General features: G+C 41.8%; 1 protein-coding gene across 1 annotated transcript; it reads right to left on the bottom strand.

The window, feature by feature from the left end:
• Positions 1-3862: 3862 nt before the first annotated feature.
• LOC127015120 (activator of 90 kDa heat shock protein ATPase homolog 2-like) lies at positions 3863-15244 on the bottom strand. The gene is made up of 9 exons (XM_050894862.1): positions 15165-15244; positions 14835-15025; positions 10122-10207; positions 9351-9465; positions 8614-8702; positions 7957-8079; positions 6610-6711; positions 5313-5364; positions 3863-5056 (listed from the first exon to the last, which is right to left on the bottom strand). The coding sequence occupies exons 1-9, from the start codon at positions 15242-15244 to the stop codon at positions 4881-4883; spliced, it is 1014 nt and encodes a 337-aa protein (XP_050750819.1). The 3' UTR covers positions 3863-4880.
• Positions 15245-17650: the final 2406 nt, after the last annotated feature.

Here is a 17650-nt window from a genome sequence, read left to right as displayed (position 1 = left end):
CTGTCAATGATACTGGTTTTAATATCTGATTAAACTCCATTTTCAGCTTCATCTTCCAGTTGCTTAGCTCATTTGTTTTTCTATTGTCTTCACAACACATCTATCTCGGCCTTTTTCCTTCCAAATTCCTTCATTCTGTTTACCATTTAATGTAGTTTAGCATCATTTGCTTCTCCACGATGCTATTATGTGATGCTTTTGTGACTCCTCTTACTCTCTTTGAATCTACTTTTTTTTTAACCTTCTGTAATTAATAATTCCTGCCTTTAAAATTTATACTTTACATTCCCCTTTATTAGCACTTTTATTCCTGCATTTACAGACACTGTATTGATGCTGGTGACTGCCTAAGTTGGTCTCCTTATTATTCAAGACATGAAGTAATTATGTTTTCACTCTCTTTAGGAATAATGTTATTACCCTTTCTGATCAACTTCTCCATAGATTGTAACTTCAGAGAAATCAGCAACAGCTTCTAGTGAAAAATTCTACGTAATGAATATCCGAATTCATCTATCAAGTCTTCTACCAAGCCTACTGATCTGCGGTTGGGTTAAGATGTCTTTAGGAAGATACTCCCCTACAGATCTAAAAATCTTCAAGAGATGAAGCAGCCATTGTAACCCTTTGGTGAGTAGTCTCAGTTAACTAATTACTCTTATTAAAAATGTGCATTTGCTTTTCAGTATGTTGTCTGACTTCAGCTTTCAGCTATTGCACTTTGTTGGCTTTAGCTTCTCATACAGGATGAGATCACACCGTAATTCCGTTACTTAAGAGTGGGATTCTGCCTTTTGTGATGTTTTTTGTCTCATTATTTCGAACCCCCTTTTTGAAGTATACTAAGTATGAACACTATTTAATAATTATTTCAAAATGATACACAAGTAAGTAATAGACCCTTCTTCCTCTTCTGTGTTCCCAGCTGAACCGTAGCCCTTCTGTGTTCAGCTGGTCACTGACTACTGACTAGGTCCTGCAGGTTATTTTTAGGATGTTTTCCCCTACAGACCTGTGTGTCTGATTTGCAAACGCCATTAGTGGGAATTTTGTATTTTATTGTCAATTATTTTCTCCCAAATATGTAACGGGCCGTTTAGAATCCCAGTAGAAGTCCATTTATAACAATTTTCCATTAACAAGGGCTCTTGGAGGTTACAGTTCCGTATGACGTTTCAGTGATGCGGTATGTTGGGCTGTGCCAGCTCTCTAAGCCAAGTACCTTTACACAGTAAGACAGGCATCGTACGTATAAGCTATGCTAGCCCGGCAGTTCCCTTTGCAACCTCTTCAAAAAGCCAGATCAAATTTGACAGGATATGAAAAACCATGCTGATTATCCTGTAGTTCTAAACTGACTGAATTTAATACTAGCTTTTCGATTATTTTGCTCAAAAGTTGTGTCAAGATTACCAGAAGTATAATTACGCTTACTGGTCTCCCCTTACATTACCTTCCAATTTCCCCCTTGACTATTCCTGCAATTTTTACTGGGAATTTTTTCCCAGAATTCGGTTTTTTAAACAAAAGCAAGCAGTACCTGCACAAACTGGTCTCCTCTTCTGTATCCTTGTTTGCACCTGTTTCTTTATCTTCCTCTGTGTCCCTGTTCTGCAAGTCAGGATTTCTTCCATAGTATTCCCCTTCTTTTACTTTGTCAGTTTTCTCATTTCTATTTGCCTTCAAGAACCCTTTTGTATCCCTGTCTTTGAAAACCCCATCTTTAAGCGGGTTCCTCACTCTCTTAAAGCTTTTATTCTCTTCCATGGCTCATCTCACCTCTCATTTAATTGTTACATATTTCCTCCTGGAAGTCCCACCTCCCATTTAACCCCTTCAAAATTCAGCTTTTAAAATACTTCCTCCTTCCACTGTCCTCACTGTGCATAATCCCTAACAGCCAGCCTCCACTTCGTGGGCTCAAACTGGTGAGACCATCCTCTGTACTGATTTCTGGCTACAGTCTTACTAATCTTGTCTTTCATATTTAATTATTTCTCCTTTTGGCTTTCTCAGAGACCAGGTTGTTGTCCAGAATCTTACTATGCTATGAAAGCACTGCATCACAAGCAAAACTCTCTCTTCCTGTTTCTGCTTTGCTGCTTCTTTCATACCGCTCGCTCTCCCTGGAATGTCTTCTGTGCTCGCTAGTCTCTTTAAAACACGTGAATTCCAATAAGTTTGAGCATATTTCCCACAAACTCCCTACATCTGTCTCCACTCCTGCTGTCTTCTCTGGTTATATTGGGAAAATTTTAGGATAGAGAACTCTTCACAGGGACTTATTTAGAAAACAAATGACGTTTACAATACTATAATTTCATTGTGTCATACTATCATATCATTATCATCATACTGTTACTAAATGATACATAATTCCTACCTCTGCTCCATCCAGCTCAAGGGCTGAGGATCACGAGTAGTTTAACATTCTTTGGTTCTACTAAACTCGCGGAGAGTCTGTGAGAAATTTGAGCACTCAAGAATAAATGGGTTTGCCTCTCTAAGATGATGATTGCCCCCTTTATGCTATGGCTGGCTGACAGTGCTAGCAATCCTCCTGAAGGCTACCTGCTGCAAGTAAAATGAACTTCTCTTTCCTTTTTCTCAATTCCAAAATAACTGCGTGCAGAAATTGAACTTTCAGGTCAGCAATACAACACTAATGTCAGCTGAGTTCCAGCACATCCAGTGAAGACGGGAAGAGTGCAGGAACGCCAGTGAAGCAAAAAGAAGCAATGTCCTTTTTTTGACTGTAAGGACAGTCAGTCAGGGGCTCTCTGTGGGTGTGAAAACCGTCTGCCCGTTTCCTACGCTAGGCTGGCCTACAAGCAGGATGAAAAGGTAGGTACTTCACGTTTTTAACTTAAGAAAACTTGTACATATTATCAAACTTACAGCTGTGCAGGCACGAGGGAACAAGAAGAACGCTAAAGAAGACATGTCATCTTCGGTTCACTACCCCTTCCTCAATGAGGAAATGAGGGCTGGCTGGGGCTGGTCCTCCTCATGCAGTCTTGGACCTCCCAGCAGCGGCTGCAGAGTTTTCGGGGGCTTTTGGCAGCCCCACACCTGGAAGTGAGTGGTGCAACACTGGGAACACAAGTAAGTCACTTCTTTTTTTAGCACTGATGATTGGCAATTGGTCCAGTTGAACACTCCTGCTAGTGGAAGGAGACAAGAAAATTCAGACCAGCAAACCATACAAGTAGTAGGCACGTGTGACCCTAAGATGAGGGGGTTTTTTAGTCAGGAGGGGAAACTGGTGAGGCATACTTCCCAGAGAAGCACTAGGGCTGCAGGATACACTGTTTGAAGAAACTTGTGATTGGCTGTAACAGCCTACTCTCAGATACTAAGTTGTCACAAAATCTCTTAGATCGTCTACACACAAAACTGCTTATCTCTGTCTTAAACCTAGATTTTCTATTTTTATTTAATGGTTGCCCCTTCGTCAACCAATACCCGAGATCATTTTTGTATTCAAAATGTTAGGCTCTTTGTCCTTGAATATTTATCAAAAAAGGTAACCAAATTTTGAGCATTCAGAACAAGATGCTAAAACATGCTACTTCTCACGGGGCTGTTCTCCAGCCTCTTATCTGCACACCTAAACCACAAGGAATGCAACACTTAGTAACCACAGTCTGTGCATCTATCCTGCCACTGTGAGGTGTTTGTTCTTGTTACTACAACAAATCTCACCTAAGTTCAAAGGGGATAACTGACTGCAAACTTGTCAGGGAAAACCTCGCCTGTAGAAAAGAGCAGCACATCTTTATCTTCTGGATGATGCAAGTTTATGTGTGGTAAGGTTGCCATATGTTGGCGCCCTGTAAAAATAAAATATATAGGACTTAACTTCTGTACAGACTCATTTAGTTTGGCAGTATCAGTTAATGGAGAAAAGAAACTGCATGTAAAATCACGTATTTTATTGAGCCAACCACGTTTTCCAAAGGCAGCCTGCTCTTTTTTGGTCAATTTGTTTCAAATTGCATATTTACCTCATATACTTTTTTATAAAGCATTCGAGAATTAAGTTATCCTTGTTAACCTCAATGTGGATTAATTAAAAGTAACAATTCTTTACTTTCAGTATCCCAGCTACGCTCCTGTCAAATTGCTCTAACAAACAATTGCTCGCTTTAATTTGAGCTACAGAATTGCAGCGGGCCATAAATCATTTAAGCGGAAGGTATACAGCACTGCAAAAGGAAAGCATTATTACTGTTTGTTTCTTCCAAAATAAATTTCACACTGAGGTCAAGTCAGGCAGTACAGTGCATGCAGACTTAACAGTGGTAACCGTCATACCAACCGGAATTACATGACATTGTTACTTATCTTTCCCTAAAACTGTCTACAGAGTTAGAAGCAAATTCAGTCTGCAGTTAAAAGCAATCTTAAAAAGTATTTAAAGAGGCTGTAAACTATATCCCCCACAGTTCTTGAAAGATCTAATGGATCAGCCGTTTTAGAATCCCTTTCAGTTCACCTCTGATGGGAACCCCATCTCCTAGAGGAAGTTAATTTTGCTACTTGATACACTGAATATTAAAGAACTGCACATGCTTCCTATTGATTCACGTAGCTTACCTACCTCTGATGGCAGTACTTCACTGCAGCTGAATCATCATTACTCTCTGAAGTTGCAGGCAAGCAGAACAGAGATCAGTTTCCCCAAGTAAAGCTGTTTATATACATAGTCTGACTTACTCGCCACCTCATTCACTAAAAATCCATAAATAATGCTTAAATTATATACAGTATCATAGAAGTGGGCCTTTATTCTTCCCACAAATAAATTACTTTTTTTAAAAAACCAAATGTTAACAAAGTATAAAAAGTAATGCCCTAACAAAACTACAGTGCTGTTATCATTCCATGTTGTCTTTGGATTGCTGCAGTAAAGTACGTATTTCTTCAAAATACTGCTGTTTCCAACATTGTCTTGTACTATCTTCATTAGAGACAGGAACTCCTTTGCACTCTAACTGCAGTTCCGTTTGAGCAGCCATATCCTTGAAATTCAAGGCAACCGTTGCATAATGTTCTGAAGGAAGAAAAAATACGACATTTCAATAAAGTGTTTTTGAAAGGATTACATTTGTTGGTGCTAATTTCCTATCTGCTTTTGCCCGTGTCCGAGTGAAGCCTCTTTTCACAGATGACAGCTGCTACGGCCATCAGGCTGTTCTCCAAAGAACGCAGACTGGGTGAGCCTCTGGTTAGCAAGGCTGTCAGCCGTCATGTTTGCTCCTTCTCCCTGCCAAGTGTAGCCTCTGTTAGAGGGCCTCAAGAAGACTCACCGTCAGGCCAGCTTCTACACCTCCACTTCAGGACAATTCTTTGGCTTGGGACCTGTAAAAAGATAAGAAGGTCCTCCCTGTTAGCGTTTGAGATGGTAATTCACATTACAACTACTCAGTGCTAATTCTCCCCTGAAAAAATAAGGAGAGGAGCATTATCTTATGTAATAATAGTAGACACGTGCATGTAAACAATACAAAGATTGGGTTTTGGTTTTTTAAATAAACTTTTCATCAAGCGCTTAGCTTGCTACATTCCACTGTTTTGTTTTCGCTATGGGAAATGGTCAGGCTGATGAGTTACTAAACAAAAACCATTGGTTTTCTTGCAGACCTTGAAACGGGCACCAGTAAGAGTCATGTTTTCACCTCTGACATTTGTAAGTGTGACAAGAGTATGCCCGTGATTTTCTATTAAGCAATCCCGCCTGCTTGAACATACGTGTTAGGCAGTACCGCATAAAAATGATTTACAGGCTGCCACCAGCTCCTGTGAGAAGGGGAGGTACTGCTTCAGCACACGCATATGCATTGTCAGCTGAAGTTTGGTCTAAATCAGGCTCATTGTTTTCACTAAGCCGTCAAGTTTATCTTTTGACTGTTTCATCTAAATAGTTCCTTATCTAATTGCAAAGGTTGATGAATGTAACTGACTTCTCTCCGCTTCCATAATGGGATGTTACCACTGAAGTCCATCTCAGGTGTAGCAGCTCCGCAGCGTGTATGTTTCCAGACTGAGCCCTTTCTGGAGTCAACAACAAATTTTATAAGGTTGAACTGAGAATCCAGTTTTCCAAGGCTGTGTTTTTTAAAAAATTGTCCAACTGTCAGTGATACTTACTGCCTCTCATCTGGATGGACATAAGATACCAAGTCTAAGCTCAGCAACTGTGAAAGTTTTACAAAAATGGAGCTGAGCTCTAATTATCAATTTTTCCGTTCTATTTGCAAAAGCATTCAGTGGAGGAGAGTGTAACATTCGCCCTGTACAGAACAGAGATCATTTCTCCAGTTACAAGAAGAATTGATATGGATTTGGGAGATAAACCTTAAACCTGCTTTCTCACTCCTCCCAGTAAGAAAGGATGGTGCAGGTCACTAGGTGTAGTCAGTGCCTGCTCTGTGGATGGGGAATAAAAAAGTCATGCAACCTAATAGCCATTTTTTGGCTTTGAACTAGAGGACCTGAATATGCATTAGAGAAGCTGAAATGTCAGAAGCTTACGCTACTGTTTAGCTCAGAGAAGCAGCTAACACCCCCCCCCCATTTTTAAAGTGCAAAATAGGAGTTTTTTACCAATTCTGCATATTCACCGCTGACACAGCCGTCAAACATCTGAAGTTTGCCTCCCTTCTCAGCTTCAATCACAGCAGGGCATTTAGAAAACTTCTGTACCAACTAGTAAAAAAAGAATACCACAAAAGTCAGTCAGTTAACTACAAATCTATACTGATACATAATGCACCGTATTATGAGACAAAGGAGGTTTGCTGAAGATATTAACTAAACTAATATATGTAAGAGTCTTTAATTGGGCTTTTCATTTTATACAGCACACTGCTGAGATGTGTGGCAGTAGCAGGGGCCAATGAGGTGACAGAATGAGACTGTAAATGCTGAGAAACCTGGAGTGGTAAATACAAAGACCAGTAAAGACTCTAGTCACCTGCAAGGGGCATGGACAAAGCACATATACGTACATACATACACATAGACGCGGCTGGCTGTTGCTAGATTTGGAAATGAGGGAGACAGAGCAGCAGCCCTAGGAAGGTGCAAAAGGGCTGCTGAGCGCCATTATTGTTTCCCATTGGTAGCACTGGGATCGTAATTTAAAGTTCTCCGATACCAGCCCAGGCTCTTTTGAAGACCACAAACGCCAAATTAGTAATTTTATATTTCGTACCCTATAAACAACAGTATCATCGCATCCAATAATTAATCTAATTAACCTGTAAGCTGTGGATAACAACAGTGCCATTACTGAGCACTTCAGGCTCCTGAATGACAAGTACCTACATTAAAAAAAAAGCTAAGCTTTTTCTAACTAGCAAAGGAGAGCGTGATTGAGCCGCATACAAACTACAGCAAGATGCAACTTCACTTTGTTTAGCTGGCTTTGCTTCCTATTAAGGTAACAACTGGCAAAAAAAAAAAAAAAAAAGGTCTAAGCCACCCTAATATGCTCTCATTAAAAAGGTCAAAGTGGGATGATCCTACTGCCACCTTCTAGTGCTTTCTGACTGCTATCACAAGAACCTGACAACTTGTCAACAAGGTCAGCCACCTAGCCTTTGTTCCGTGGTAGGAGACCAAACTGTCACGCTGCTTCAGCAACTGTCAGCTCCTTTTGCATTTTCACCACTGAAATTCCTCAGTGGCTCAAAAGGTGAAGCTATTCAGCAAAACTTGAAGAGCAAATGATGACAATCAATCAGAATTACAAATCCTTAGTGAGGTTACAAGAGAAGGGTAGCTCACAAAGCCTTCCGTTTCTGGACGATCACATATCTCCATTTAATGTACTTAAGGAGTATTATCTGGACTTGACACAACGAATGTGACACATTTATTACTTACACAACTATTCAGCTATAACAGCATCCGCATTAAGTTATATTGCCCACTGAAAGCATCACTTACTTCCTTAGTTGTGAAGATGCTATAAAGTTCATCTGCTGGAGAGTTGAAGATTTCTCTCATAAGTATCTTCACTGTTGGAATTTTTACACCAACTACATCCAAAGACTGTGGTGAAACAGAATCCTGCAAAGCAAAAAATATTCATGTGAATGAGGGCAAGATCAAACACTTGAATGGCAGGATTGTTGTTACCTGTGCATTCTTAAACATACAGTGTTGTGAATATATGTTAATCATACAATGTACTTCCATATTTATTTAACAGTATTATTAATCAGGATTCACCAAATCAAGTGAAAAAACTGTGTGTGATTCGCTCCAAAGACACCTGAAGCTAACTTTACACCAGGGGCAGTGATCCATGCAAGTGAATTCCAGCTTCACCTTGCCGAAGCTACAGCCATTACAGAACAAAGCGTTAAGGGGTACATAAATGCTGCTGTCCTCCTCCTGCGCCTGGCAGACCCGTGCCCAGGATCTGTGACGGGTCATTTCTGTATTACAGGCCCTGATCACAGCGATGAGGCGGCAGTTCCACCCCAAAGGCTTTCACTTTTGCAGGTAATCACAGCAATATGCAATTGTTACCACAGCAAAATCTGTAGGGACTACATTTATGGTAAAATTAGACTCGTACAACACTTAAAGCCAACATACTTGCACGGTGTTCCCACTTAGTTTTCGCTCAGCGGCCAGCTCCTGATCAGCAGCAGCTTTTGTTGGCAGAATCATTCCCAAGGTAAACTCTGTAATAAAGAAAAAGCACTTTTCAGTATGAAATTGAGCTGTACAACCACCCTGACATTGAGATATGTAACGAAGATTGCTGGCCAAAACCGTGGAGAAGGGGAGCACAGAATGGGACCTACAACTCCAATCCAGTTTCCCCACCGTGGAGAAGGGGAGCACAGAATGGGACCTACAACTCCAATCCAGTTTCCCCACCTTAGCCATACGTTTTTATTAGCAACAGAGCCTAAGAGCAACTTCCCTTAAAAACACAGGCTTTTCAAAGTTGCCTGACCCAAAATTAGTAACATCTGCCCATAAAGGAAGGCACCATCTCCACGAACTTCTGAACAGCGCAGCAGAGAAACGACAAGCTGAGGGTTGGGTGTTGCTTTGCTAGCCAGCCAGCCAGCCTGCAGGTCTTACGGTGATCTCTGTGGTCAGTATGTGTAACACAGTACAGCCTGGGGTGCTACAGAAACTTCTGGACACTGCCATGTTTGATAGCAATAAAGATTTTGACTGGTAGGACTAACTTATTTCATCTCGGCTGGTGACAATTAAAAATAAAAACAATACAAACCCAAGGACCTGTCAATGTATTACCAATCCATTCAAGAAAGAGGACTGCATAAAACCACACCTAACATACTGGTTTCATTTACCTGTTTTAAGTGCTTTCAGATAATCTCTCAGGGCCTCTCTGACTTTTGTGGTTCCTTCAGTTCTCATAAGGTCCTTCAGAACATCGCCTTCCCCTTTCTTTTTGCTAACGTTTATCTAGAAACAGAAAAATTACAAGATCTAAGAGGCAGCTGAGCATGAGCCTTTTGGGTTCTGGCAACAAAGGAAAGTATTCTGGCTTTGTTTACTATGTTCAGAGGACAGCTGCAATTTCAAGTTCATTATCTTCTCAGTTTATCCTACCTTCGCTAAAAATAAGTCCTCTTGGGTTCTGACTTAAATAAAATGTAGCATCTCATCTCCACAGTAGCTTAGTCAAGTTCATCACGTATAAACAGAGTTGCCCACTACACAGCAGAGGCTGAGGAATCTGTGGAAGCCACAGTATCAACTGCTATACAACCAACAAGGAGACTCCTTAAGTTCTTAGGTTTTGGGGGGGTGGTTTGTTGGTTTGGGTTTTTTTTTTTTTTTTAAGACTACAACAAGCAGAGTTCTTCTCAAATCTGTAGTTAATGTATCGTCACAAACAATAATTAGCAAAGAAAATTGTGCACATTCCTAGCAGGTAAATTTGAGAACAGAGATAAGTCATTATTCCAAGTATAAAAAACAAAAACATGAAATAAACTATCCAAGTGTAATTATCCCACTTAATCACAGGATAAATCAAAATATGATGCCTATGCGTTGATTAATGCTTTATTTAAGAATTCTGAACCTGTATAGCCATATCAGTATTTCACACCTACCTCTGTATCATCTACCTCATTTTCTTCTGACAGGTTAGGAATTTCAACAGATCCCTTATGTTTCTCACCAGATTCTTTCACTGTACCTGTATTAACATAACGAATTCTTAAATGCATTATTAAAAACTATTTCCCCCATAGCAAGAGTTTTATGCTTGGAAATTAGTTGTACAAAAGCGGTACTCGAAGCAAGTTGCCTAGAATCTAATTTCCAGGAACGAAATAGCAACCAAATGTCTCAAACGTGTCATAGTACTTTCATAGTAAACTATTCTCAGAACTGTATTTTCCTGTACAGATGCATTAAGGTATGCACACGCACACAGGTACATCTTCTCACTCAGCACATTTTGCGCTACCGTTCTGCCGCTGCTCTCACCTTCAATCGTCAGCTGTTCTAATACTCGCCACTTGCAACAACTTTCATCTGCGAACACGGAATGTGAATCTAAAAGGGGGTAGGGGAAAAATAACCTCCTCTTCCCCTAAACTTGTCTGCCCTTTATTTAGAAGCTCCCTAGAATGCTAACTGTTCCTTCCCGAATATCTGAAAAGCTCCCAACATACAGGCATGTTACCGTAAAACACATGTATGTATAATGGACGGGTATACAACTGACATTTTTTAAAAACAGGAAACTTCCCATGCAGATTTTTTAGAACACTCGTTCTTACTCTGAATAGCTTTACTGCAAACTGCCAGTAATCACTGTACACAGCAGAAAGACTGCAAGAACAGAAATTACACTCCGCTCCTGCATCCTTCTGGGCAAAGGCCCACCATCACTTACCTACACAGCACTATAAACATGTTCTGGGATATGAACTGTACTTCTTTGCCTCAGACCTTACAGTGAAAAGATAGAATTTAAGGTCTGACGCTTTTTTTTTCATTACACTGACGACTCTTGCCCCTTACCTTGCAAAAGCATTTAGTTATTTAAATTAATTTGCTATTTAGATCACGTTAAAATCTCTTCAGAAAGCAACAGCAGAAACACGCAGTTCTACCCCAAATCCAGTTATCTTCATACTGTTTTATCAGCTTAGTTGTCAAAACAAAAAACACAACAAGCTTTATCAGTCTATCAGCAAAACTCTAAACTACAAACAACCCAGTGTTAAGCACGACTGCAAAAGGGGAATTATCCTGAAGGTAGACGTAATATTTCTTTGGATTCTCTCACCTTCAAAGGAGCTAGCTAGATCCAGCTACTACTTAACATCACTCTCCTTCCATTATTTTTAATTACTACCCTGAAACGACCACCATGCTATAGCAGGGCACTGTGCACAGATATAACCTAACGTGCTACCGGTCAAGATCACAGTAAAGCACACAAACAAATGCCCAGATGTTTCTTAGCCAGAGTCAGAGTGAATGAGGGTTAGTAACACAAAGTGGAGTACAGTGCAAAGATCCCTTCCTAGTCAGGATCTAAGTCAATGCAGCATAGCGCAATACGCAGAGTCTGTTAATCCAGAAGTAGAAAAGCACATCCACACAGGGAAAGGCTAAACTAGAAGACCTCTCCTGGGCTTCTCAAAGTCTCCCAGGAGAACCTGTTAGCTCAAGTACGAAGCCATGTGAACTGGTTAATTATACTGTTAAAACACTTCTGGGCCCAACACAAATCACATGCAGCCATCTCAATTTGCTCTTTACTGCTTTCTTCCAGCTCCAGGATTAGTACAGGCAGACCACGCAACGTTGTCTTTGCAGATAGTAAAGCCAATCTTATTTTCAGCTACTCTCCCCAAAAAGGAAGTGCAAGCATGCAGGAAGAAGTTTTTAGGAGCAAAACACAAACCTTACTTCTATCCACTCAGGTAATTTTATTAACAATTTTCACCACTCTTAAAATAAAGACTCCCAAGTAACACAGGCCAGACAACAAATTTAAATTCATAAAAACAGTAAATAGATAATCTTTTTCCCCTTCAAAAAATTACTTGTCCAAGGGATTGATGCAGATGGTATCTGTGCTGGACAGCAAAGTCCAATCAGTTAACAGAGCTGGGTGTTCAACATTACACAGGCAGAACAGAGCGTTGGTACAGCTTTGCGTTTTTAGTATCACTGTAATGTAAGCAAAACTATGACCTTTTTATCAAACAAACAATCAAATTATTTGTTTGAATCCCATGGGACTCCAATAACAGACCTAAGAATAAATTATTTGTTTCCTACCAATCCAGTATTTTAGAAAATTAATAGCGAAAGCACATGTCTCAGAAAGACCTACCTATAAACCCACTGTTGAAATACCTAAGTTTTAAAAGGACATATACGTTTTCATAAAGCTTCCATCACAATGTAGAATAATCCATTAAAATCATCATTATATCTTCAATCAAATGATAGAACAGCCATTTTGCTCAATTTTAGTGCCATTAAGTACCATTAGTTCCTCACTTTCTTGTTGCTCTGTAATCCAAATTGCTAAGGGCAATGTTTTTCTGACACTGGACTTTCCAAACCGGCTGCAAATTTCAGGATTTATATCATCGTGTCCTTATGTATCCACATTTTAGTCATAGCTTGAACTCCTAGTTCTCCTAGAAGACTTGTAGAAGGAACTAATTACAGCAATTCGTGTTTTTAGCAGTTCAGTCTGAACTCTTAATTCAGAGCTCTCAGAAAACACACGTGATGGCTATCAAGTTAAGAAAAATAATCATCAGCCCCTGCGCTTTTAGAATTTCACTGTGTAGTAGCAAACTCCTTTAAAACTTAGCTCTCAAAGACATTATTCACTCAGCACTACACAGAACTGAGCAAAGTACCTAATGCAACATTAGAGGAGTTGTCAATAAACAGTGAAGAGTATAACGACCCAGCAGAGGAAAAAGAATTTAGAAAGAATTTGTATAGAAATACAAACAAAATACTGTGTCTGTCTACTTCTAAGCTTTATACACTGAAATAAAACAAACAAAAAACCCAACAAAAACAAAGTAACCAGTGTTTAAAACTTAGATGATTTTAGCTTATCTTAAAAAAAGAAAAAAACAACCCAAGACATCAAAAAGCTGATTACAATTATTTAAACTGCACTGATATAAACTGTACCACAGAGTATAATGTTTGCCTTCCTCTCTGTTAACATTTAGGTCACCACTGTAAGTATGTTCTTAGTTTGTAACACACTTGTAACGTTTAAAACATAGTTAACTATCCATGTGAACAAAAATAAATAACAGTACTTCTTTAAGTCCCCTACTATTGTGGGAGCAGACCTCAATTCCAAATCTGTTCAAATAGGAGCACTGCTCTCAGCATCGAAATAAATGTTAAAGTTCCAGTCAGCCAAACCAGGAAAAACACAGTCATGGAGAACTGCACTGGAAAGGGCACCATGAAAAGGAGAAGTGCAGAACGCAGACAGCCCGCTGGAGCAGCCAACAGCATTACCTGAAACACTGATCCAGAAGCTACAGTCCTGTTTTGGGACACAGGAATTAAGAGGGGAAAATTAAGTACGGCCCTTGGTATTCCCACCTCCTACAGTAACAACTGAGGCCTGAGAAATAAGTACAATATTTTGGGGAGGAACAGCCTGTCACTTGGTATTACAATATCCAGGGACAATTTTCCATGCAGGCGCTTTTTATCAGCTCTTCCTGCTTCTTACCCTGATGCAAGAGATGGGTCCACAATCTGCCATCAAGTTTTAGGCATCTAATAAATGGAAAGAATTCCTTGATATTACCAAAAGATAAGTTACCAGGTCGGTCTGCAAATAAAGAGCTTGCCATGGGACAAGCAGAGCAGAGGATGAACCTCCAGGAGTTGGCGTTGCAAGCAGATGCAGCACAAGACGAATGCATGGGACAGCACCTGCTTATCCCAAATAGTCAAGAATTATTTCTAGTTTCCTTATTCCCACTGAACAGTTTTTTCCCCTCATGTAATTCATTATCCTCAATGTAAACTATGCTAAATTTTTTGAAACATCTGCACTTTTCCACTTCTTAGCTTCTCCTGTTTCCTGCTATCCACATACATTAAACACATAGTTGTAATTTATGCACACCAGGGAACTAAAAGAATTCAAGCACACTATTGCAAGCAGTACATATCTCACCATAACAGAAGTATCTACTTCTTGCAAAGCAAGATGAGTAATACTGCGCTGATATGCTGTTCCAAATAATGCTAAGAAACGCGTGCGGTACAAAATAATCGGGTGAAGGGGGAAAAAAGACAAGCTAGGGTTTCAAGATTATTTAAAAATAAGCATTTATTACAGTTCAGGCCCACGTGTCTCCTGCAATCTCCCTATGATTTTGATTCACTGTAGTTCACTAAAATATTCCTGGTTTTCCACCCCAAAAGAGCCAGTTTACTTTCCAAAGCGGTCACTCCTGATCCCGCAGAGCAAATCAGCAGAGCCAGTTTTGCAAAGACCACGATAAACTCGAAGATAATCCCCATCAACGCACATCTTCCCGTGAAAGCTGGGGCCACGGGCGGAAACACGCTGGGGCCCCCAGTCGCTGCGCTCCTTTCACGCAGGAAAGGCTAAGCAAGCCCGGGGGAGTCTCTCCCACCGCAGGCTGGGCGGCTCCCCACTGCCAGCGGTGGCCTGAACCAGAGGAAGCACCGCTAGCCCGCGAGGAGTACGGGCAAGGCAGCACCGGCACCGCCTCACCGACCTCCCCCGCCGTGCCGGTCCCCTCGGAGCCGCTCCCCCCCCCCCAGCCCCGTACCTTTCCAGCTGAGGCGCAGGTTCCACTCGTAGAAGAAGATGAGTTTCCCTTTGCGGCTGTTGCAGGACGCTTCGCCTTCCACGTGCTTCAGCTCGCTGATCTCGCAGCGCCCGGCCTCGCCCTCCACCACCAGCCCCACCAGCACCTCCTTCAGCTTGCTCTTCGACCAGCTGGTCGCGTCCCGCTCCGTCCTGGGCCGGGAAGCGGGGCCGTGAAGCGGCGGCCGACGCGGCGGCCGGTCGCGTCCCCCCCCCCCCGCTTCTCCTCCCGCCGCCTCAGGGAGCCCCCGCACGCGCCGCGCCAACGGCCGCGCCGCGCGCCGCCCCTCACCAGTGCCAGTTGTTGACGTTGGTGGCGTCCGCGCGCTCCTCCACGATCCAGCGCGGGTCCCCCTGCCCCCACTTGGCCATGGCGCTGCCCCCGGCCCCGCCGCCGCCACCGCCACCCACGGCCGCCGCAGCGCCCGCCTCTGCCGGCAACCCAACCGCTTCCGCCCGCCGGCGACCCAGCCAGAAGGTGCCAGAAACTTCCCCTCCCCCGTTCCTCGCTCCCCGCCGGAGGAGGAGGAAGGGCGGCGCGGCCTCGCCTTCCTCCTCCTCTCCCCCCCCCCGCCTGCCCGGGGAGGGAAGGCGGGAGCCGCCGGCCGCGCCCCTGGAGGCGGCAGCCCCCCCACCCCGGTGCCGGGACCCCCTCTCACTTGTTGCGGGCCGTTCGGCAGCTCGTCCTCCGGCGGTGAGTCGCTGCTGCGGGCGTAAGAACGGGCGCCTCGGCACCTCCCGGGGAAAGGCAGGTGGTTGTGGTGCAGCGCCCCGGGGCTGGCCAGCGGCTCCGCTGCAGCCTGGTGGGAGGGAAAGGCACCACGTAACTGGAAAAATATTAGCCACTCGTTTTCAAAAGCGAACCGCGACGGTGAGTTTTGTGCAAAAGAACAGAAAACGGACATCCGAGAAATACTTCATCTAAAATAATGACAAGGCATCGCATTTGGAATCGGTTTTATTGTCTTGCCCGTTTACGCATGCCATAAGAAGTTAAATACGCTGTAAGATAGCACTCCTTCTAGGAAAGTAACCTTGCATTACAACCATTCTGCAGCCCTTCTGGCCTACTGCCTATTTTCATTCTTGTCCATCTCCTACAGCACAAACAACAGGAGTCGCAGGAATTAACATCTGCATTCCCATATTCTTATTGCTCATTTAATTCTGTACTGTTCCAATGAGCATCACTGTGGTTTTTCTGAAAGTTTTCTTCAGCAAGCATTCTTATTCATGAAAAAAATATAATCATCAGGCTCATCATCTTCAGGCTCTGCATCCAAAATAATTGCCACTTCTGAAAATTTTACTCCTTTCAGTTCTTTTTCAGGGGCGTGCGTTGTGGGATCAGGTGTTAAGGAAAGAGCTGACTCTTGATCCGTATCTGTCAGAAAGCAATCCTGCAAGAAAACATAAGTAACACAGCTGAGGCAGAAAGCTACAAATGCGGACAAATTCTAAGCAGTAGAAATCGTATAACTTGTATAACTTGAAGCTTACAAAGAAAGCATCATTTTCAAGGCTGCAAGTTTTAGGAGCAGCACATGAGAACCCTTTACTGTACACACAGTCTGTAAAAGATGGAAGAGAGTCACCATTCTTCTCTGGATCACAAAGTCCTTCTCCTCCTTCTAAGCACGGACAAACACAGCTCCTCCTCAAAGATTTTCATTACTTCACATAAGTTTTGGGTTTTTTTTTTTTAGTTTAAAGTCACAAGTTTAATTTTTTTTGGTAATTCTTCCAGTTATTTGATTAATAATGACAAAATATCTTTCACGCCATTCTTTGCAATTGAAAAGCTAATTACCTGTTTTGTTGTGAATTCTGCAGTGGGCTGGGCACCTACATTTCTAGGTTCAGCGGCTTTTTCAGATGCTACATTTTCTTCATGTTCACTGTTGCAATCTAGTGTCTCAAGGTAGTCGCATTTTTCATTGGTCTGAAGTACGTTTTTGTCAGCATCACCTCCCTTGGTGTCTTCCAGGTTGCTAAACACTATTATTTCAGTTTTCCTGAAAGAGAGTTAAGAGAACTCATAACACCTTGAGCTTGCAAATAGTTAAGTGACAAAAATCTTGGCCTCTCTAAAACTGGGAGCAGCATGTACACTGATCTCAAAATCACTGGGATTTTACCCAGCAGAAGGTTAAGTAGCTTCTTGTATCCTGAAGGTTTTTTTCTGCATAAAGCTTAACAATTTGCTAAAGAGTAAGTAGGAATTTGCCCTTGTAATTTTCGATACAAGATTAAAAGGTATTAGCTTCCTTCAAGTGTAGAGTTTTTAACTTCTAATTGTGAGGGTTCTTAAAAATCGACCTATACACTAGTGAAAGACACAAGGAAAATCCTATGTTACCAGAATAACCTAGAACCACATCTTTTGATATGCTATTTTTTATAAATTTGTGATGTCAGCATTCTGCTTCCACATTATTCGTGTGCTCTAGTTTCTCTAAGCTTTCAGACTTCCATTTTTGTCAGTTGCACACAGATTATCAACACCCTCCATAATTTCAGCTCGCTTCTTAACCAAATACTGTTGCTCATACTTCCTGAAAATGATAAATACATTAAAATAAAATTGTTAATTCTTTTTGAAGATTGGCTTCACAGTTGCTTTAAAAACACAACATGAAGTATTTGTGTCAAAAGTTTAATACACAACATTTATTTTCAGTATTATTCTGGGGATTAGTTTGGAGTATTTCCTATTTTTCTGTAATGGTAACAGGGTAAATGGCCGCTGCCCTCTTGGAAATGTATTTGTTTTCCTCT

Source organism: Gymnogyps californianus, chromosome 3 (genome assembly GCF_018139145.2).
Source record: "Gymnogyps californianus isolate 813 chromosome 3, ASM1813914v2, whole genome shotgun sequence".
Classification (NCBI taxonomy): Eukaryota; Metazoa; Chordata; class Aves; order Accipitriformes; family Cathartidae; genus Gymnogyps; species Gymnogyps californianus.
This window is presented reverse-complemented; position numbering and strand designations above follow the sequence as displayed.

What these genes read in the sequence shown, in the direction of transcription:
- LOC127015120 (XM_050894862.1), bottom strand. Translation starts at nt 15,244, where the DNA reads ATGGCCAAGTGGGGGCAGGGGGACCCGCGCTGGATCGTGGAGGAGCGC. An exon ending in TCTGAAAGCACTTAAAACAG is followed by an intron (nt 8,703 to 9,350) that starts GTAAATGAAACC and finishes TCTTTATTACAG; the next exon opens with AGTTTACCTTGGGAATGATT. An exon ending in TAAGTGGGAACACCGTGCAA is followed by an intron (nt 8,080 to 8,613) that starts GTATGTTGGCTT and finishes TTTGCTTTGCAG; the next exon opens with GATTCTGTTTCACCACAGTC.